A 23,565-nucleotide genomic window follows, 5' to 3' on the forward strand; every position below is an offset into this window, starting at 1 on the left:
TGAACGACAGACTAGGTTATTGTTTTAAGTGGCGCGTAGCTGGCTCGCGATTTGACGCGGAACGAGTGCTACAGCCTCCAGGAATATCGTTTTTGGCACTGGTCGCCGAATTCTTCTCTAGGCGGTCCCTAGAGGACGGCGATAAAATGGCTCACGTGAAATTGAAGAGGGTTATCCCATAGTTTGGAGTTCAGCAACTTGAGTTGCAGAGGAATTTCTACAATTAAAAATCCTGGTAGTCCAGTTTCGTAACCGTAAAAACGAAATCATTAGAATAATCAACATTTATTTATCCTCCACACACACCCATTACGCGAATTGCTGTCATTAATAAAAATACTTACCAGCCGAATATAATAAGGACGATCCGAAAAATAAATAACTTCTTTTAAACTTTAAATCTCGAGTAATGTCAAAATCCGAATGAGCTATGTAAATGTAGAAATTACCGCGATGTTGTCGTACAGTAAGTCCCGATATCGGTAAAATCAAGTCAAAGGAATGTTATGCAATCAAACAAGCGTCCATTTTCTCCAATTGGGAAACGTATGCAAACGATATTCTAAAAATGTCGATGCGTTAAAATCGCACAATCGGCTGCAAAAGGGAATATCGTGGCGCCATTTCCAAGCAACACCCATTTTGGAGCCTGTTGGATTGCTTTTTGGAGGACGATAATTACACGAACCTCGTCGATCGGATATTTTTAATTAGCCAGACTATTCGCTACGATTGCTCGGCGAAGCAGGGAGATAAACAAATTAATGCAATCGCGTTAAACACTCGATCGAAGGACGAGAGAAAATTATTCCCTTGTAGAGATTCGGAGTTCCACGATTTTTGTGCTTCTTTTTTTTTTAACACCCACTCATTACGCCGATAATTGCTATTTTTTTCTGCGCTCAGCCAACCGATAAACGAAGTTCGACTAGGGGCGAGCTGCTTTCAATGTAAACTTTTTGTCGTTTGTTTACACGACTAGCCAGCTGAACAAATTCTGTCGCATTTACATCTTTCACACAGCCGTTCGTTAATGAACTAGCTTTTTTTCAACGCTTTAAATATTCTCTGTAGCTCCGCCCGGTGATCTCTTAATCAGAATAACGCCGATTATTCGAGCGAAAGGATGTTAAATGCGTAAAATGAAAACCTTTTGTACAAAATTTCTTTTTCGAGAAATCCATTGCGTGAATCTTTTGTCTGCCTAATGCATTTACTCCATTTACCAAAAATTTGTAATTGTTTTTCAATTGTAGCTAGGATTGTGCTATACCGATTCATCTGCCAATTTGATATTAAAAACTAAGAATATGAAGTTAATTGAGAATTTCAAAGACGATTTTCTCCGAAATGAAGCTTGAAATGAGATAATTTCATTCCATACTTTTGATTCATTCTTGCACAAACGATCATCTTCTGCCTGTATAATACTTTTGACCTCATTATATGTAATGAAGGTACTTTAAAGTATACCACTTTCGTTAAAATCCTGTTATAAACTAAATGTGTTTAGAATCCTGATAGTACTTAGGAGTACATGCTACTGCTATGAAGGAACTTCTACGAAGTTCTCATTTCTTGGAAGGAAGTTCTGTTCTCTTGATATCCGTGCACTCAGTGCTAGCATGTCTGGCATATGCGTAGGTGAAGTATATATTTTAAAGTATCTGATTTGAACAAGACAGTAAAATATATGAATCGCACAGTTCAAGATGCAAAATGTCGAAATTTAATAGAGAATTGAATGAAGTTTAGTAATTGAGTGAATTTCAATTACTAAATTTTGGTTAAGATACGAGATTGGTAGAATCACGAAAATATTGCTGAACGAAAGTAATTAAAATTATATAAATTAGAGTGCTACATAAACTACTAAATTTTCTTATGGATTAATTCTGGTAACATTAAATGTCTATTAATTCTTTGAGTTACACATTGACAACAGGAAATAAATGCACGTCATAAACAAAACTAATGCAAGTGCAAACTAATTTTAACTTAAAAAATAATAATCTCTTTGACGTGCAGATAACAGCGTAGTATTTTTTCCTTATACATAATATTTTCACTGAAAAAGGGATCGTTGCAGCAAAATTTTATTCCCAACGTTCCGAAATCATCGAACTCACAAGCATTGATTTATCTTTCCTATTTACATTCTTCGCCTTAAAGGAAACCGGTAGAAGATACCGATAAAAGCTCACCGCTCTTCCTTCACCTCCCATGAAATACTCTTCGTCTCAAACATAGTTCCACAAGGAAAACCAAACATCAATGGAAACCAATTTCTCTTTTACTCTCGAGCTTTGAAATTTACTGCCTTTCTTTCACCAACTTTCGACCTTTCTATCCCCATAAAATACTCCTCCATATTAAAGAGAACCAAAGAGAAGACATTCGATCACTTTTCTCCACTTTCAAAATTTATATCGGCATATCCGTTAAAACTTTATTGGCGCTTGATGTCGTAAAACGAGTTACAAAGTAAGATAAAAAAAATAGGCGAATTTACATAAGTTAATTATCATCACTTGGAATGAATTCGAGCAGTAAAAGAAAATTCTGTAAGACGTAATTGCAATGGCTACAAAAACTACACACACTTATTCACCAAGCATTATTTTAGCAAATCTTGCATATCATTTTCACAGTATCGATTTATTTCTAGTCGTATAAAACTACTATTATTTGCCTAATTGTTTACGGTCTTACGAAGGTACTATTAATAACTCAATGTTTTATAAACATATGAACGTACTACCAAATGACGTGGAATTTAATATACCTGAACCTAATTATGTATGCTATAATAAATACAATGGTGCATACCTTTCGTAACCATTGTACATACGCTCTGCGTATCTTCAAAATCGGATAATTTTTCGAATTTCCGAATTGAGGACCTTCCCTTCTTTCCACGCACGTCCTACGGGAATTACACTGTGAAACCTTAAAATTCTCAATTACGAAATCTAACATCTTTTTTAAAAAATTCTCAACGTGTACGAAACTTTTATTTTTCCAGGAGCCTCCATACAACTTCTAAGGCTAGATGTGCCGAAGATGGCGGACCCAAGATGGGAGAAGGTGATACTAAAATGCGAGTACGATCTGGGCGGTGAGGATTTGTATTCCGTCAAATGGTACAAGGACGGGGCTGAGTTCTTCAGGTTCATGCCAGGCTCGAGACCTCCTGGCCGTAATTTCTCCGTTGATGGAATATACGTTGACGTGAACAAGAGCGACAGCAAACAGGTGACGCTGTTGGGACAGGCGAACAATCGAAGAGGTTCGTAGAGAAACGCGATTTGTCCCGTTTGCTCGATTTAACGATCATTGTTCGTGCGTACTCGACGAGGCTTTTGCTTGTGCGATCGTAGTCTGAGGGGAAATTCACGAGCATCTGAGGATCGATGGATTTCGAGGAAAGGGGTGTATCAGGTGAATCATGCGCGACGATCGACTGTCGAGGGTTTGTCGAGCGAGAGGTCGTGAAGCTGTAGCATCGAAAGCAGCGCAATTTACCAAGAAATTATGCGGTTTAATGTGCACCGAGTGTTGATAAATTGTTAACTGCTGCGGGGAGTATTTCAAGCTGAATTGAATGTCGACGAGGTTGCGCGTTTCAGGTTCTGTATTGGTTTGCGCATTTCAATGCCGGTAAGAGTAGGATGCCCTATCGCGATTTGTTTCTACGGATTCTTAGTTTTCCTGAGAGGTTTGAGGCATCCTGCGTTTGGATATTATCTGGATCCTTTTGTAGAATTAAAGCAATATTGTTAGTGAAATTGAAAAAACTGTTTGGTATAATAATAATTGAGATTGGTGATAAAACAAGCGAAATTTTAAAAATTGATCTTGGTAGTTTTTGTAAGATATTTAATTTTATGAAAATCTTTTACAAGGAAAATTTAAGAAAAAGAGTGTAAAATATAGAATCGTAAGTTTTTCTCTTCAACTCTAATGAATTTCATTATCAGTCCTAATATATCTTTTCTTCCGACTTTTCAACTCATTAAACTCGCATACATCTTTCCCATCATCTTTTATCCATTTATCATACAGGCTAAATTATTGAATTTGTATTTCTAGCTTTACATTTAATTACCTTTAGCCGTTCAGACACCTAGAACTCACGTTTTCCATCATTTCTTTACGTCCATTTAAGTTTTTCATCCAAAATACAGTAAGAAACGCGAATAATAAGAAATAATCTACACTATTATATTCCTTAATCTTGCAATTAACTATCTTCATTCCCTCAAACAGTGAAAATTCATCTCCTTCCTTTCATCCTCATAACAAACTGCAATACTTCTCCGTAATGTCTAAGCAAACGTGAAACAGGAGAAACAAATCTTCTTGAAACTCGATTTTTTCGCAATTTTAGATTAAAATCGAAACAGTAATTCTGCGAGATCTTACGAAACTTCAGGCGATGAAAGTTAACGGGCTGCCTGAAATTTCACTTAAATAACCAACGAACTTTCCTCGTCGCGAATGAAACTGGCCCCTATTAAATTTCTATTCCCGCCCATTTTTCACTGGTCCACGAGGATCTACGTTCTTCCACCATCCTTACGCCTGCTATTAGGTTTCTAATCTTCAAGGTGCTTGCATTCGAGCTTTCAAAGTAGTCCGCGTAACTTTCTTAATTCATTATAATCGAAAAGGCTGATCTTGTGATGAATTTCCATGGCGCGATGCCTTATTCTTTTCTATTTAGCTTCGTTCGTCGACGATGCTTTTCTAGAACAACGTTTCCCGACGTTTTGCAAATCTTGTTACTTAAATTTAAGAAAAAGGTGTATTTAGTCGAGCGAAGAAAATTGTATTAACCCTTTGTTCTCTGACTCACTAAAGTAATAAAAGCTACTCCAGAAAACATGTTTTTTAGGACTTGAACTTGTACACGTCTCACCTGTATTTTTATTGCCCTCTTATCGCTCTTTCATTATAACAAAAAGATTATTTTAAAATATTTGAAAATTGATTCTGTTCGTACAATAATATCTTGTTTACTTTGTAATTTATCAAGCTATAGAATGTAAAAATCTATGGATCCATCCTCTCTCGGATATTTAATTCAGCACACATTAAACACCTAAAGGCTTAAAAATAGATTTTTCAGAACATTGTAATTTAACTATATCCAGATCTAATTGTCGAAAATTTGTCTAATGAAATTTCGTTCGAAACAAAATTGTAATTCAAAATAACCATATTGATTTCCCAGAAAACATTTTGCAACTGCCTCGAGGGTCACGTTCCACCGATTGGAAATCTAAATAAAATCTGAAGTATGCTTTTCAAATCAGTCTCGCAAAAAAAACACGAGTTCGTGTTTAACCTCACTCGATGGGGCAACGGCAACGATCGAACGTTTCCTTAAAAGGAATTAGAGCGTGTTGTAAGTCGTGAAAGAGGAAACTGACAGCATGGTAATTTTGTCTGCGCTAAGGCTTTTTTGAGATTGGTGCTGTCGAGAAATGGTTGGGAGTGATTCGTTTCATCTAGATATTGTTCGTATGGATTCGACGTGAAGGAAGGTTTTGGGTAGGGGTGATCGATAGAGAGGCTGTGTAAAAGAAATTTTTGAAGTTATGAATTATGCGGAAATATATATTTTTTAAGAGATGACATAGAGTATTTGAAAACAACTTCTTTCTGATTTCATATCATAGAAAGAAAGTGTAATACCTTATCATAATAAACACTTGATATCTCGAGATTAACGAAGGTATAGAAAATGAGAAAATAATTCTGTTTCTTTTTCCATTTCAAAACACTGGCTCGTCATTTCAATATTATTCCGTAATTGTTTAATATTCTTGTATTAATCCTGTCGCATTTCCCATCTTTGTGGAAATACGGATACATAAAATGTCATATTGCGTTAAAAATAAGTAGGTCGGAACAATAGCAATACATATTGTAATATTTGAGAAAGAAGTTAATTTTCATGGTAATGAAGTATTGTTAATTCGATACAGTAAAAAGCAACAGATTAATTCGATTTATTCGTTTAAATATCCTCTTTAACTGTTATTCAGGGAATTAGGGGCTTAACAGAAATAAGGGAATGCAAATTTTTTTCAATTTAAAAGCTCATTAATTAAACACGCGTTAATCGGTAGGACATCAATAAACCCATTCTATACGAGCAGAGAGTACAATTTATTCAAATTTTTTACCTGTGCATATGATTATTATACGTTGTATTAAACGTTTTAATCATTGTTCCTGCATTGGTGTTATATAAATGCAGTTGGATTCATTATCAGTCACGAATTGATTATAAGCTTTGTTTTTCCCTCGCTATCCATTATGTGTATTATTTTACTCTTGTTTTATTGATTCCATATTGACAGGAATTTTCTGTCATGAAATCTACATCCGAAAAATGTTCATGTCATTTAAAATAAATTTAAAAAGTCATTAAAAGTCATTCTATCCAATACTTTAGTAACAGAAACTACCTACATTATCTCTTCGGTTCTCAATTATTCCTCTTCTTTTATATCCAACGAATATTTAATTCGTAAAGGTATATAATATTTGTATTCGATATTTTTCAAAAAAGTGGCTCGAAAAATATTTTTCCAATATTCGAAAAAAATATTTTGGTGCTACTGAGGTAGGTTATACTTTTTTGAGTTTCTAAGGTTGCTTTTACTTTTCGAGGAATAGGATTTATTCATAAGAAAAAAATTCAGCAAAATTGACCAAGATGAAAGTACGAAGACGCTCCAGTCACCAATGTATTAATCGAATAAAATAAAGTAAAGAACAGCGATGTAACAAAGTAATTTACACGACAGGTAAGGTGAACCTCATGGGATCGTACGGTTGCGAGGTGTCCTCGGAGGGGCCCAGTTTTCTTACGATCTACGGCGAGGCAAACATGAGCGTTGCTATCCCGCCAAAGGAACGACCCAGTCTGCGCGGTCTTCGACCGTCTTACGAAGTGGGTGAGACACTCCAAGTGGAATGCAGTTCCGCGGCCAGCTACCCTCCAGCCCAGCTCGTCTTTATCCTCAACGGGAAAGAGGTAAGAGAAAGAAAGAGTTTTATGAGAATGTACGGGTATTAGAGCCTGGAGAGACATTTCGTTGCCATCCGTGAACTTCAGAATTCCTGATTGTAGTCGGCCTGGAAAAACGACTCGCTCGAGGCGGACTTCTTTTTCCTCAACTTCCTTCCGCGATTCTGATTTTTCCCTCACGTGTCTTTTCGCTTGTGGGTTCGTATATCTAGTTCAACGCTTTAACAGTGGATTCTGTTGAATTTCTTGATATATTAAGAATTGGATAATTATCGATTTAATTATAATACAATTTAATATCACCCATATAATTCAATTAATTTTTATTTGTTTCTCTTCGTTCGTAATTTAAAGTTTTGGAAGTTTTGATTCCACTCTATTTCACTTAATATCACATTGTTAAGCATTCGACCTTTCAACGTGGATCATAATTAAACCTTCGATTCTTCATCCAAACGAAACTCGTCGATTTGCATCCTTGAGAACAAGCTGTCGTCATCCTTCTTACAAATTTTGGCTCGATTTAACCCGCTGAGAACCGCTGAATTTTCTTGACACTGTTATGAACGAGCACTTGCCCTGTTTCTAGCGATTTAACACACTGCATGTCGTGTATAAACATTTATTATCTGTAAAACAGCGCGAGGTACGTGCGGTCCGTTTGATCGCGCGATATCCAATGTGAAATACGGTGCAGTCTATCCTAATGTATCGCCTAGACCAGATATACGAAGAAAGGTGCTCTCAGGCGATTCTCTGATCTCAATGTTTATCGTTTCCTTGATAAACGATCGTCTGTGATGATAAATATGATTCCGTCCCACTTTGTTTTAGAGAATCGTTCTTGTATCGAGTTGGTCGATGTTTCACATTGCTTGTTTCAATATTAGAACTGTCCTAATTGCATTCTCCTTTTTCAAAAGATTTTCTAGCCATTAAACGAACGGGTTTTCTAAAGTACGTTTGTTTTAAATGTTTGATTAAGTATTTTTGTAAGTACTAAAAATAAACATGTTTCGGATGAAAGTTCGATTTGATGGAGGAAACTTAACAAGATATTTTGATTTTTCTTTTATATTCTCATTTAAACAGATTTCAATGTCAATGTAGCTTCCTTAAATGGAATTAAGATACCTGGATCGAAAAATTTTGTTTAAAGGGTATTTTAACTCTAATCTCGCAAGACTTATCATATGAAGAACACGGAAAAGAAATAATACCTAAATATAGAAAATAAATGGTAATATTACGTATTGAATATTACGTATCAGTTTTTAGAAAAAATACAGGTAATGGGTATGCATGGATATTTAATTTGTTTTTTCTTAATTGGAGAATTTTTTGTATAAAAATGGAAACAGTATTTATTCAAGTGGAATTATTTTAATTGAAAACAATGATGAATATTGAATTCTTTTAATTGAGAGGCGATATACAGAAATGATACCGAATTATTTTGGAATTAAAGATTGAACAATCGTTTCACGAATTTTTACTTATTTTAAATCGGGAATAACAACTCGACTCCGGATGCTCAAACATTTCTGAGAAATTTCAAAATGCAAAAATGTCAGGACTAGATACAATGTACGTAAAACTATATAAAATATTTAGTGGGTGTGACAAGTATATAAACACTTATTTTGTAATCAAACAAATATATATATATATATATACATAAAAGGATACTTTAGAATATTAGAATAAAATAAATATATCGATTTACATAAAAACATTAATTTTCATAAACGTCTATAATCCGATAATATTGTACATCAATCTGTAATATTGCTAAGTGATCAGAAACACGATAAAATTGATCAAAAAAATTGATAGATTTTGATTGAGGCGTAGAAACTTGCAAACATAGAAACTTTTGGAATGTTTGGAATGGTCTCTCGAAATTGACGGTGTCGTAAACGTAACAACGTAAAACAACGAGCGTTGAACTGGAATGGGGTGAGGATTGAGAATAAAAAGTCCTGGAAATTAAGAGAACGCGCGATGCCTTTGAATTGCAAATTCAACGCTAGCGAAGGATATAAAATCATGGGAACCGCTTAAAAGGTGCTCGTTTAGTGTTCTCGTGACCGCGCCCCTTTATTCAGGCCCCTTAAAAAGTTCGTCGTGGTGGGGCATGGAGAAATTAAAACCGTCAGTTTAGACTCGAGCATACTTTTAAAGTTGCTTACTGTGCATTCAGCTGCTGTTTTCGTTTTAAAAAAAATAACAGACGGAAAGCTGCCCTATTAAATTTGCCTCGACCATCAACCAAGAAAGTCAGTTCAGTTAGATGGTCGGTTAACGTTTTGCGTATTGCGATGGTGTTTTAAGAACTGTCATTAATAGAAGGCGGATTTTTATGAAAATTGATATTTGTATGCACGCAACTAAAGAAACAGGACTTAGATAGAAATTTGTTTTATCTACTAAGAATTATGACAAACACTCTACTTTGGATATTTTATATTCTTTTGTATATTATGTGCATTCTATGCATTCTTACGTCTTCAAATTTCCCATAAATGCTTAAAAACTTGCATTCTAAATATTCATTTCTTTTCCCTGCATTATAACATTCTGATAGAGAATTATTCAACGATATTTTTAAACAATTAATCATCCTGTTGAAATTATGATAACCATATCCAGCTTAATTTTATCTATTAATGTGTATCAATGGTTCTTATTAATTAATTCCTATCAATTTAAATTCACTTTAACATTTAAAATGGCTCGTGTCTAAACTGCGCATTAATAATCCATTAAATCCATGCATCCCCTAATTGATCAAATTTCTCCAGTCATCCAAATACGTTATCTTAACGTCCCTCCATTAACCAGAAAATTTAGTGCAGAGTTCTCTAGTATACTCGCCATTCATCTCTCCACTCTTGCATGAAATTTCACCTCGAAAGACAAGGATCATCTCACTACCATCTCACTCTCACTATCACCCTCTGTCATCAACAGGTGAACAAAGTGTTGACCAGAGAATTGCCAAGCTCAGCCTCCTCAGAGGATAACATCGTATCCTCGACGCGACTAGGGCTGACTCTACGCCTGGAACGACACCATTTCCCCGGAGGAACTTTGAATCTCAGCTGTCAGTCCACTTTGCCAGGGATCATGGACGCGAGGGCGCTTGAGAGAACGGAAACCGCAACGTTGGCCGCCAGCAATCAACGACTGGCGCAAGAACCGCCTAGATCCGGATGCATCGTAAACCTTCCATCCCTGTTCGTCATGACCTGCTGTTTCTTACTGCGATCGTTTAATCACGGTATATTAGCACTTTCTTATGTTTAACCTACGACCAGTTGGAAATCGCCACTGGAGCTCGTTCGATCGTTCTGGGATCACTTTGTTCGGTAATGTTGCTTTACAGGTTTGGGTATACTCTGATTGAAATATAAATAAAAATATTGTATCGTTTTAGATGCTTTATTAGTTTTATTTTGGAATTAATTAAATGTTTAAAAGTAACATAAGAACTATTTTGTGTCAAAATTCGATAATTGTATATTTTATGTTTTAGTCAATTCTTTCAAACAAAAGTATAAACAATTTGGATTTTAATATAAAATTGAATTTTAAATGGCATGTGTTTGAAACTTATGTGGTACAACTAGATTGTTATATAATATATATAACAAGATTTGCATCCAGAGTAATTTTATATCTAATTATATTTTAATAATACGTATTTGAAAAATTATGAAATAATCGGTTCACGAATATTTTATTTACATAAAACATATTCACGACTATCAATCGAATATGCCCAAGCTTGTTGCCTCTCAAATATCGAAAGAAGCCAAAAGATCCAACTTTTCTTCACTGCTAGTGTGTGATTTCGTTTCTCCTGCGGAAGCTCTCGTTGATATTTCGTGCGAGCAATTTTTAAGAAATTTCCTTAATTTTTCAATGCAACTGAAGACTAAAAAAAATTAGATTTCATTAGCCTTTTTAAATTTTAGGCCGATATTAGTCAGGAAAACAACTTTTTTTTAATTCTTCGCTATCACTGTGAAATTCATCGTATCACAGAAAATTGCTCGCATTAGATGTCTTCTCGGTCACATTCGCGGGCAAAACTTTTTTCTTAACTTTTCACTGACAAAGAGAAAATCTTACAAAAAGAAGAAGAGACAAAATTACTGTTGCTAGGCTTTTTGAATTCGTTTGTTAGGCGAAAATTAGCCTCGAAACGAATTTTTTCTTCACTGCCACCATGAAATTTCGTTGCTCATGCAGAAAAGACTCTTGTTAAAAATAATTCCACGAAGGAATTTTACGTACACGCATGTAATATGTTAATATACGTGTGAATAAATGCATAGGATGAATAAAGTACGTGAAGTATATGATTCAAGTATATCGATGGTCATGTAGAGGAGATGGAAAGCGAAGATGAAAAAGCTCTATAGCAATATAATTTAATTGAAACAGCGAGTCGTTTACGCAAGACGCGACATTGTACATAGTGTATGATTGTGAATTAGATTTATGACGGTGTGTAATTAAAAAAAGAGAGGGTGGGTCGGGGTAAACACGGTGAAAGTAAGCAGGAGAATTCATTAGGATCTCGATGAGGATGAAGTGATATCACAATCACGCGACGTGTGATTCGTTTTACGAATATTAAAAAATAAAGCGATAGAGTGATTGGTATCGAACGACAAAAGGCATAAATTTGAATCGATTGGCGGTTGAAGTATAGGGTGATTCACGTTTATGGCGTTCGGAATAATTGAACTGTTCTTTTTTTTCTCTTGGATCTCTCGACGCATCCTTTTTGGTGGCGTACAAGAATTTATATATACATACATAAATATATTATATATATACATATACGTATATGTATACACGATGATGAATTCGTCATATTTACGTTTTACTGTAATTTTACATGATCCATATCTGATCGTTATGACATTTCAAACAATAAAGAGGAACATCAGGCAGAATTTTGTTCATGTTCTTTTACTTTAAAACCTTCCCTTTTAGAATTTGAGAATCAGGTAAGATTGCCATTTGACATTAAAATTTTTTAATATTCCACATATTAATGTTATTTTAACTTAGGTTTAAAAAATTTTTATATTTTTGGACGCTATCGCACAATTGTACTAATACTATTGTATTACTGAAATTTTATAAATCACGGATCATCTTATTGTCCTGTTTGATATATAATTGCGAAAGGGAATTCTATAATTTAAATAACTTACAATTCGTCAATTTAATAATATATTAATTGATAAATTATTGTGCAAGAGTGTACTGTAGCGTGTATATATGCATATACTTTAATATACAATACACAAAGGATTATGAAAGTGGAGTTATGAACAAAATGGATAGGTATATATATAAATAGGTATTAATTATGTTTTCAATAAAAGATAACATTGTCTCGTCAAAAACGGCATCCCATTTCTAACAACTACAAAAGCATTATAATAAAATTGATAAATCTAGTATTAGTTCAAATTAAGTGTTTTCTTCGTTCACAGATATACGACTTTCATATTTCTAGCTAACTGCTAAAGTAGAGAATGTGAGTAACATAGTAAAAAGCGGTGTTATGCGGTATTGTAACGTAAACCATAAATTATATCGATTACTAGGTTTGGCTATTCCCATAAACCTCCCTATCTCTTCCTCGAATCATAATCCGAACCCTTAGAACCCTTACATAACATTAATTCACTCAATATTTTACATAAGTGCTTAAATACACCTCCAGGTGTTACATGGGTCCGTTATCTGCACCTTATACTACGATTGCGTACGTATAAAATACAGTTCCTGTTAAGTTTCATAATCTTATCACTTAACACAATCGTAAATTCGCGCTAGACTCACTAATGCTTAAAAGTCTTCCAATTATAATTTTCGTACTCGTATCATAATCTCGCGGTCATAGCCACATTATGACGTTCATTGCATTAAAAAATACTGTTATCTTCCCCTTCTGTCACTTTTTATTCCTTTAGCTTTACCCTTTCAGTAGATACTATCATCTAAAATAAATACTCTGTCTTTCATTATTTTTCTTTAAAATTGCCACACGATTCCCTAATACATTATTTTTTCCTTAAAAATTTCATTTCTTCCTTTTTCTCCCTTTTTTTAGTCATTCTTAAACATATTTGATACTATATCAAGTCTTCCATTAAAACTGTCATCTAAACTCTTAAAATATTACTTTCCCCTCTCAGAAATAATGTTCTCTACCTTTCTTCCCTTTTCTTAATAATTTTCTGAAATATCCGACACTACACCGACTATTCCATTAAGATTGTCACCAAATCCTTTAAAAATTTATTTTCCTTTCGTTACTTCCCATCTCTTTCCACAAAATATTTCATAAAAATTTGACGTTTTCTATAAAAATTGTTACCGAAATTCTTACGAAAATTATCCACTTCTTCCAGAACCTTCTTCTTCCATCTTTACCACTTCTTCTTCAAACTTTTCGTTATTAACTCCATACGATGTATAAACTATCAGGACCCGTGATTGTTACTCTTTAAAAATCTATTAAACTCATTATTATTACATATTAACTACGTAACCATCAGATAAACTACTATACATAAGATCCACGTAAGACAGCTTCTTCTAAAACCGTGCCGGGCTTCTCACAGCACGTCGCTGTTTTAATCAATGTGAAGCATCGGTCTTTCTCATTTCAAAAAACTAATAGAAGGCATATTTTCGCAAAAAGAAAAAAATTGATACACTATCCCACCTATCCTACAGAATTTCAATTTTCAATGTACATATTGTTCTTTCTCCGCCAGTTTTCATTTCCGGTAACACGGGTCTTCACCAATGAATTACCTTGCATCGTCAGGATCGCGGCCCTCCTCGATAACAGGTTCGCCGGGATAAAAGCGATTAGAGATGGCAAAAGGGGAGGAACGATTTAGCAGGCGGTAAACAGTCGAAACGGGAAATCCAAATCCCGCCAGGAGGGATTTCCGGTAGCTCGATCATCCCCTTCCAACTCTCAAACCATCCACTAGCCGAAGTATACCGACTTCGACCTATCGGCCGAGAATTCACAGGTTCCTCTTCCTTCCCGATTCGATTTCCAGATTAATTAAGGATAGCTGGCCTGAAAGGACGCCCTCGAGGATCCTTTCGAGCGTCGAACTTCCGAGGAAAGGCGTAACGAGACACCGATTCGTGTCCGTTTCACGAGACACCGAACACGATAATGACATTTTTTCGCCGATTCTCAACGACTAGGCCACGGTAGCGCGTTAATGAGAAACGACCATTGGTCCCTCTGATACGAATTCGTGTCCCTACCACTTAAGGGAATGGTTAACAGCTGCTTCGATCGACAAAAGGGGCTCTGTTGGCCTAGTCACGATCCGTTACAGCTAGGAGACGGGCTCGTTTGCCATACATGGGGAAACGGTTCGAGTTGATCGATTCAATTGATGGTTGACAATGGCCTACGGCTTCTCGATGCTGTCTGTGTGCTCGTTAGGATAATAGAACGTTGTTGTAGGGTTATTCTTTTCATTATTGATGGACAGAGTTTGAAAGTTTATCGATATTCTCGACATATTGGAAATTGTAGATAAAATCTTTAATCGTTGAACATACAATTCAGTTATTATAAATTCATTACTATGGTGATGGTTGCAATGCATCTACGGCTACTTGCTGTGATCTGTGTGTCGATGGAGTTTACGGGCTGTTTAAGGATAGTTCATTAATATCTCCAAGATATTGGGATTTGCACAATAATATACTATACAATTAATTATATGAGTGAATCTTGAGAAAACTAGAGACTCGGCTTAAATCACGAAAACTTCTATCGTACGTAATTTTTTCAACTGTATAATTCTGCAGAGCTTGACTAATTTTATTACCAAACTTTTACTGTTACTCAAAAAAATTTATTAACACAGGCGACTTACTACTCGCGAGTTAGAAAATTTCGCTAATAATATTAGTTCAATGTGTCCAAGTTTCCAGGTACTTCTATAATATTCATTTTAAGTATAGTTCAGAGTCTGAAGATCGTAAAATGATTCTTACTTCTTGACCTCCTTTGTATTCGCAAATGAGATATCTGCTAATACGTTGTCGTTTATACGACTCTTTGGACGAGAATCTCGTGTATATATATTTTACATTATTTATAACTGAATGTTATCTAATATAATAGAAAAATTAATAAACTATGTTTTTAAAGGTATAATATATTCTATATTTAGCGTCGTTAATCCCTTTGCATTCACGAGCCTTGTGAAATGTTTCTCGAATATCTGAAAGAAATATCTCGTGTGTCTGTTCTGTAGAATTTCAAATTGGATGTTCTTTTGTATAAATACAAACAAATACATACACATTCTACATATAGCTCAATAAATGGGCTGCGGGTATTTATGGAAATTTATGTTTTTATAAACACAATTAAAGAGATAGAACATAAGCATAAATTTATTTCACCACCCTTCTAGAATTATACTTTAAATCTCACAAATTGCGTTTTCATACAACCCGATTTCGAAATCCTTTGTTTCGATACTATTTTCAAACAACGCTCGTTAATTCCTTCTATATAAAAGCCTCTTGACGGAATTAACCGAATAAAAGATCAAATCAAACAAGTTAAAATGTAATTAGCAACACGATGTCGATCATCTTTGAACGAGGCCAGGTAGGGATAAATAAAGCTCGAGCTACTACGATCGAAAAAATAGCTCTCGAACGAAGGAAATATAACGCGACGAGAGCAAGCATAGCATATTCGAATATGCTTCAACGATTGGTTTCTTCATCGTACAAAACGTCAATGAGTTCAATGAGTTCGTTTCACCTGCAACGACCTACATAATCCCCTCCAATTCTCTTATTGCCAATATATAGGGTGTTGTATTATGTACACTGTTTTGCGAATATTTACCAATAACGATATTAACCCGAAAACAGAATTTATTTAATACAAACATTTAATACAAACATTTAGTAAAAGAAACTAATATATAGCACGAACAGCCATCTTAAACATATAATAAATGTAAAGAAAATAGTGTCACTGACAATGAGCATCGTCTAATGTAACGAATAATTAACTATTTAAATTTGTTTGCGATCTCCACCAAATATACGCACCTATACTTGCACTAAATATCTCGTAGCTTCTACCTTAAGTTTCGAACTTTACCAATATGATCCTGGTAGTTGGGTTTCATTACAGTGTCACAGAATTAGAATGCCTTCGCGAGTTGCTGTATATTTATTTATCTTTATTATATCTTATCTACAACCTTCTATGCAAGTAAGTTTAACAAGTACAGATTAAGTACTTATTAAAGTCTTCCTGATGCAAGTACGGATTAGAGGTTGACAGTTCTAGCGTTAATTTTTGATTACATTGGTTGGAATCGATCTTATAAGCCAATATTTTTTTAACACGCTGTAGAAGGAAGGCTGTGGCTGGGAAGAAAATGAAACGAGATCAACGTAAATTCAGAAATGGCACACGCTGTTGGGTTCGAGACGTTCGAAGAGTTAACCTGCGATTATCTTGGCACTGTTTCATCGCTGTGATGACACGCCGGCAAAAGCTAAAACACCACTTTGCTGGATGTAAAGGTTAACTAGGCCGTGTTTGTGCCGGTTTGCAGACGAACTGGTGTTGATTCATCACACAGCCTGTTTTCGCGTGTATAGAGTAGCGCACGCGTACGATAGTTCGTAAGCACACGAAGGATTCTGCGTTTCAAGCGAATGAACGTACGGACATTATTATTAACTCTTGCAATAGATAATAGTGGTGATGCGAAGCTTTTCTGTAAATTACGCATGATTTGACGTGATTAATATTGGGATATAGATATTTATATATTTACGAGAAATTTCCAAATTTACGGAATGTGTACGATATACAGGTATCCTAATATATTGATGTTTGAAATTAAATATTTAGATGGAATCGGTGGTTTGCGTGAAATTGTTAATAATGGATATGTACCTTATGCGGTATCGACAAAAAAAGCAATTATTTACATAAAAGTCTAATTTTGTTAAAGCAATAATGTATGTACATTTTACAATGTACATGTAATGTACATTTTACAAGTATAATATTTAATACAGATTTAATGTTTACTATCATACTTTACAGAAGGGTCTCGATATGAAATAAATGAGATAAAGTATATGAAATAATTCGAACGAAAGTTAAAAGCTTGTATGAAATTATTACGAACAACGTTCAATTACTGGAACAATCCTTTATTTCATGCACTATCGAGTCAGAGGAGAAAATTGTTCGTATAATGGTGTGACTTTGCATTCTTACTTTGCATAGATAATATCGGATCGAAAAAATTTTACGAAATTATTATTGAAGTAATATTAATATCGGAAAAATGAGATAGTTGAAGTTGACGGTGAAATTATTAGGATGCATATGTTGAATTTTCCACGCTACAGGATTTCTGGTTTCCCCTGTTCAAACAAGTAATCCTTTGCATTTCTGGTGGCGCGTACACTAGTATATGTATGTTTTTGGTCGTCCCGTTTCTAATCTTTCCTGGCCTGAAATTTATTTTCAAAGGATTTATCTGTCTTCGACTAAGTAAACCCATTTGCATTTCAAATATCACCCTTGATTCGCTTCCTCCGACTCCGTGTTTCTTCTTTTTTCCCCGAATTTATCGTCGAAAGGTCACGCGCGCTTTGCCTAACGTCTTTTTCATCTTTGGCCTCCGGTTGATTCTCCGAACTTCAGCAAGTTCACTAATCATCGTATAAATTTGTAATTTTTTAAGCCAACGTAAATCGACGATATTTCAGAAATTGAAAATTTCTTCGATAAGTACAATAATTGACACTTTTATAACAGCGATTTTTTGTCAATCATCGTTGATCTATATTAATTTTAGCAAAAACACTGACCACTTTTATGGACTTCTGTCATTCTGCAATACGTTTATTTTCATTATCTTATACAATTGCAACTTTACACATCCAATATTGTACATCGAATAATAATAATAACAATAATAACGTACCAATTCCGAAACAGTTTTCAAACCTCGATAATAATAATCTGTGCGACGATACAATCTAACAATCCCATCGAACCTTTCGAACCCACCATTATTCTTCTGGATATTAAATTTTTACACAATCTTCTCTTTCGATAAAGTTGTTCTACGTAGAAAGTAAATTTTCTCTTCGTCCTTTCACCTTCTTAATATCAAAGAAATGATCAAATTTATGCGTTCGAATCGAGAATATTAAAGACGAACCGTTGTTTCCAAATAATGTAACGCAAAATCACGTGAAATAATAATTATGTTTACAAACGCACCGTAGGATGTTCGCAGGAAACATGGAACGCGCGGATAATTAGCAACCATGCGTATATATTGATTTCATTTACTTGGATTTCCAAACAGACAGCCTCGTCCAGTATTCTTTTATGGTATGATGGAAGAGAAAGAAGACTTGATGCAGGCTTGAGCGAGCAACGCGCTCGTGCATGATGCACAAGTAATATGCACTACTTGGAAATCGAGTGAGACATTTCCATCGGTCACGAAACACAAGAAGCAATCGTTCGGAATTAACGTTGCCGCCTACGCTTATATTGCATTTACTATCCGTTCGTTATTTCCACGGAAACGTCGCATAACAATTTCGTATATAATTTGGATGGAGAAATACTAAAAATATATTTAAATAATTTCGTCGCTTGTAATCACTTGAAATTGAAATTTCACTTTCATCGTCAAAAATGATGTATCATTTTATCGGGAATGTTGTTTTACACTCAACTTCGTTATACGTCATTATGTTCGTGGGCGTGAAGGAGTTATTATTATTTATTATTGCTTAGTCTGTGCCTTTCGGCTTTGGACGAATTTTCGGTTTTACATCTCTTATGTCTATTTCGCTTCTTATATTTCTACCTCCCCTCTTATCCACTTTATTCTATTGCACTCCCTTTATTATTCTACTTCTAAAACTAAAACTAGAAACTACAAATTAACAACTAATGACTAAACATTATTGCAACTTTGGGCTTTAGCCTCCTTGCTGTGCTTCTTTCCTATCGTTTGCCCTTCTCTTCTCTATTATTGCTTTCAGTTCTATTAAACCTTCTCCGGTCTTATTTAGCGTTTTTCCTCTGTCCTTTGGTCCTCCCGTTATTTCACATTCGTCCATTACATGTCTCAGGTCTTCTTTTTTCCTCCTACATAGTCTGCATCTTTTTCCTCCCTCTTCTTTCCAATATTCCCTTGCTCTCGTTTCCACATCTGAATCTTACCAATATTCTTCTGTCCTTCCACTTCATCCTCCCTTCTAAGTGCTTTGGTAATTTTTCTTTGGCGATATTTCTTTAGCGTATATTGTATTTGGATTCCCTTATCCTTTTCCCCCTCTCCGTGAAGGAGTTATCAAATGAATTCATTTTAAAATTTCCATTTTAAGCGTGAAGACGTTCCAGGTTTCTACGGTTAATATTAATCAATATTCGATATTTAACCATATCAAGAGCACTTGCGTATAGCTTCAATTGCAGAAATGAAAATCTGTAACCCGCCATTTTAACAAGCGTAACAATTGCAGCGTGAAAGTAACTACGTCGCCATACGTGTGATTAGTACATTGCAGATTTTTATGCAAATTTATATTTTCATCAACACAACTCGAAAAGTGAAACGTAAGCAAAGATTTGCTTCAGCCACTAAATATTATGAACGACGGTATATTTTGAATACTCTGTACATATTTGCATATTACGTGTACTCTGCGCATTTACGTAACTTTCGCATAAATCCATAAATATCCGCGCTATATTGATTACAGTGATTGATTCTAGGGTAAGAATTTCGTTACATTAATAACGTTTCGGAAATCCGTTTATTAACTACAAGCGTCTGGTAACAAAATACTATACGCACCTCTAACCTCGTAAAGTTAAGAAAGCGATTCTTTCAAATACATTCTGAATATTCAATCCTGAACGAGTATACGACTGCATAAAATATAGCTGGATCGTACAAACGCAATAAGGTACGGAGTTTGAAAGAAAAAAAAGTTTCCTCTCGTGGTTTCGTTGCGGCTTTTAAAATTGAAAGGATCGTCGATCGGATCGTTTCCGAGAGGGTGTGCGCGCGGGCACCGGGTACAATTACTTTTGGAGAACGATGCAATTTGCACCGACGACTAATTTCAACTTCCTACGGAAACGTTTTGCCCCGAGGGCCGCTTGATTTATTTGCTTCGGGCTCCTTCTTCCCCGTGGAAACTGCATAAAAGACTTTGTGTAACGTACCAGAGAGAACATCTCGGCTGCTTGAATGGATCCACGCGAGATAACGGGGACACCTTGATTCCCATTAACCTGAGTGTACTATGGTTCGGGCTCGAAACTAAATAAGTGGCAGATAACGCGGCGACGCTGCAATTTATTAGCGTCACCGAGGAAAAATTGCCGGGTACACTTGGCCACCAAGGAAACATGCTTACGAGAGATGATGCAAAGGTTGTCAAGCTACCGGAGAAAAATAAATAAATAACTCTTACTGTTTTTCTAAATCAAATTAAAAATGATGCTAATTTATTAAGCACCGACGTTGTATTAACGCGACCTTTCATTTGCAGCTTTCTTTCAATCAATTTGCCCTATTGAAACCTATTGTTTAACTTTGCAGCTATGAAAGGAAGTTCCAGAAATTCGCTCAATTATTTTTGTCACTATTTCTTTCATCTACATAGATTCTACGATTTTATGAAATTTAGAGAAATTCAAATGTTCGGAACATTATGATAAACTGATTGATTACGCCTTAACGGGTTAAAACGTACAATGTTAAATGATCAATTAGAAAATTCTTTCTTGAAATGGATTACGTTTGCAGTAGATGAAGATAAGAAATACATTTTAGTATATTATGAGCTTATTATCTTCTTTGTTTCATATCATGTCTATGAATATCTTTATGAATTCTTTATTATTTTCGATGTTTTGGCACAACAAATACATTCTTTAGTTATCGTGATGCGCTTCAAGTATCATACTGAATCAATAGAATAGATCAAAGTGGTCCTTTTGAATAATTTGAGAAATGAAATGGTTAAATTAGAATGTTGTTTCCATTTTATATGTTAAAATCTTTTTTGTGCTCATAATTCACGATAGTTCACTTCAAGATGCTGAAATTATTTCTAGGCTATCTTTTAGACTTCTACTTCCACGTTGCTATTGTATACTTGCATTGCATGTAGTGACAAGATTATTGTGCGACGTGGACACATAAAATATTATTCTTACTCTGGTTCCATATTACCAACTCCTCTATTAATTTTTCAAATCGAATTTGTTAGAATCTATCGTCCAAAAATATTTCAAACTTTCACTAAACATTTGATACTACATGATTGAAATGCAAAGTTTTTAAGAGAAGTGTACCGAGCAAATAGCTTCCGAAATTTCTTCATGAAACTTCGGAGCTTCGAAGCTGAAGATTTATGTTTGAAATTTGTAATTTTGATAGTTTGAGATTTTACAACGATACTCGTTATTTCAGCGTTGCGTGCAGGAAAATTGATTTAAGAAATCGAGGTCGTGAATTTCTCTTTTTCTTTCTTTCTCTTTGCAGATCCTCCGGTATCCGTGTACAAAGTGAACGGGATCAGGGGTCAGTAGAGCCAAAGAAACTGTAACTCAATCTTCCACTTCTTTATTTTGTTCATCGATGGTTTACTGGAAATGCTGGCCGGTAAAGAAGGCGTGCACTTCGAAGTAAAGTCTGAACTGAATTCTTCAGGCGTCGGGCACTATTTTCTTTACAGAAAATTCTTCTTGTCAAGGGAAGAATCTTGCAGAAAATATAATCATTTAAGTAGAAAATTAAAAAATTCACGCGAACAAAAATGGGAATTATCGATTTTGTATAAAAATCTAAAAAGAACATTCTTGTCTCCGTTCTTTGCGAAGATTTAAACAAAATTTTAAAGCTGGGTTAAAGAGCAACTTTGAGATATTTTTTAATCATAGAAAAATAACCATAAAGCTCAATTTTGATCATCGTTAACAATTTTCTAACACTTTAAAGCAATTTTAAGTAATTTAATATCAAACATTTAAAAAGGTGCTTTAAGTAATTTAAAATAATTTAGGTTTAAAAATAAAAAAGAAAGTAAAATACAGACTAAGTATCATTTCCAATTAGTATCATTACTTACAGTCAATAGATCACAAAACACATTACGAAACCCTATTTTCAAAAATAATTTAGATTATATTTTCTTATATCGAAAATTCCACGCGCTTTCTAATTTTTCCTACGAAATTTCGTGCACGATTTCGCTTGATTAAATTACGTCTTATATCGACTTAATTCAGGACACAGTCTCAAGGGTTTCCTTCATCACGCAAATCGAGAATTGGCGATAATTAACTACCTTATACTGGTGTCGTCTGCATTTAATCAGCAGTAAGACGAGCGACCTTAAGCCATACACTGCTCGAAGAATATTCGTTGTACGATCTCGTGAGTTTTCCTTGTTTTCTTTTTTCTTTCCCTGGATACCTTGGCCGGAAGCGTCAAAGAGGAGGGGAAAGCGTAATGTGACGACACCGAACGCTAATGAATTCGAAAACGGATTTAAATTTGTTCGATGGAAATTCATAATTCATGCGGATCCCCCATTTATTACGTATTCCTTTTCACGGGGCGCTGCATTAAACGATTTCATCGCGGACTATTTCGACAAAGAAAGTTGATTAATTTTTTACTCGTGTAATGGATATGTTGGAATTTCGTAGTTTTCAGATTTCACACGTATTGCGGGGAATCTTTCTTATGGATATCTCATAAGAAGAACAGATAAAGAGACAACACAAAGAAACAAAGTTTTGATAGAGAGTAAGAGATTTTTAAGGATTCGACCTTTAAGTCTTAATATTCGATATTCACCTCTGAAACTTTAAAACATCCGCATGAGGGCATTATCAAACAGAAATGTTCGACTGGAGCACGAACACGATACAATAACGTCCTTCTTGATTCAATTTTTCCTTCAAACGTTCACCAAGAACATTAAACTCTCGAATATTAAACAACATTAGAGAAACGTCAAGCGAACGTTCTTTTTCAACCATTGAGCGCTAAACAATTTTTTTCTTATCAAACACTAAACAATTCCATCTTTGATATTTCAATTTCATCTCTTCACCTTGAGATATCTTTTAAAATATCTCTCTATAATTCGTGGAACGGTACAATTGATCGATTATTAATATTGATGAGGAGGTCTAAACGGTGTCTGTTTCGTATTAATTTAAAAAAGGAGCTCTAGAAATATTGCCAGGCACCAAACGATGAACACAAACGTGGTCGACAAATGTACAACAGTTAAAGCAATCTACAGTGTGTCCCAGTACTTAAAGACCAAACTTCATCAATGTATTCTACAGGTAATAGTTATACCTTTATTTGGTTAAAAGCGTTACGATAAAC

The 23,565-nt window shown here is 34.8% G+C and overlaps 1 protein-coding gene across 1 annotated transcript in view; it reads left to right on the forward strand.

Moving 5' to 3' along the window:
* LOC117161082 (uncharacterized) overlaps positions 1-12,009 on the forward strand; it is a 93,355-nt gene extending 81,346 nt beyond the window's left edge. The window contains exons 2-4 of the mRNA XM_033342311.2: positions 3,026-3,289; positions 6,822-7,051; positions 10,019-12,009. Coding sequence (XP_033198202.1) covers positions 3,026-3,289; positions 6,822-7,051; positions 10,019-10,354 — 830 coding nt within the window. The 3' untranslated portion in view covers positions 10,355-12,009. The remainder of the gene's footprint in view (positions 1-3,025; positions 3,290-6,821; positions 7,052-10,018) is intronic.
* Positions 12,010-23,565: the final 11,556 nt, after the last annotated feature.

Source organism: Bombus vancouverensis, chromosome 13 (genome assembly GCF_051014615.1).
Source record: "Bombus vancouverensis nearcticus chromosome 13, iyBomVanc1_principal, whole genome shotgun sequence".
Lineage (NCBI taxonomy): Eukaryota > Metazoa > Arthropoda > Insecta > Hymenoptera > Apidae > Bombus > Bombus vancouverensis.